Source organism: Myotis brandtii, unplaced genomic scaffold, assembly GCF_000412655.1.
Source record: "Myotis brandtii unplaced genomic scaffold, ASM41265v1 scaffold1774, whole genome shotgun sequence".
In the NCBI taxonomy this organism is placed as follows: domain Eukaryota; kingdom Metazoa; phylum Chordata; class Mammalia; order Chiroptera; family Vespertilionidae; genus Myotis; species Myotis brandtii.
Window position 1 is genome coordinate 614,906 of NW_005356575.1, and position 283 is coordinate 615,188.

Sequence of the window (283 nt, forward strand, 5' to 3'; positions counted from 1 at the left end):
GGGGGATGGGGGGCCAGAGTGTGGGCCAAGGTTGGCTGGAGGGTCCGGCCTCCGTGAGGTGTGGAGTCCAAGGTCGGGGAGGTGGGGCCAGGGTGGACTCACAGTGCAGGGTGAGGCTGAAGGGCGGGCTGTCCAGGTGGCCGTGCCGGGCCCCGGGCAGGCTGTAGTACGCGGAGCAGTGGAAGCTGGCCTCCCGGTCCTCCTTGTGGACGCGCAGGTAGAGGGTGCTGGTGAGAGACTGCAGGTTGGAGGCCTCGCGCACGGTGCGGGTGGTCATGTAGCT

At 69.3% G+C, this 283-nt stretch overlaps 1 protein-coding gene across 1 annotated transcript in view; it reads right to left on the minus strand.

Annotated features, from left to right (window-relative positions):
- The window catches only part of BCAM (basal cell adhesion molecule (Lutheran blood group)), a gene marked incomplete at its 5' end in the record, with an annotated part of 10,534 nt that overhangs the window by 5,543 nt on the left and 4,708 nt on the right, over nt 1–283 (minus strand). The window contains one exon of the mRNA XM_014537377.1: nt 103–281. Coding sequence (XP_014392863.1) covers nt 103–281 — 179 coding nt within the window. The remainder of the gene's footprint in view (nt 1–102; nt 282–283) is intronic.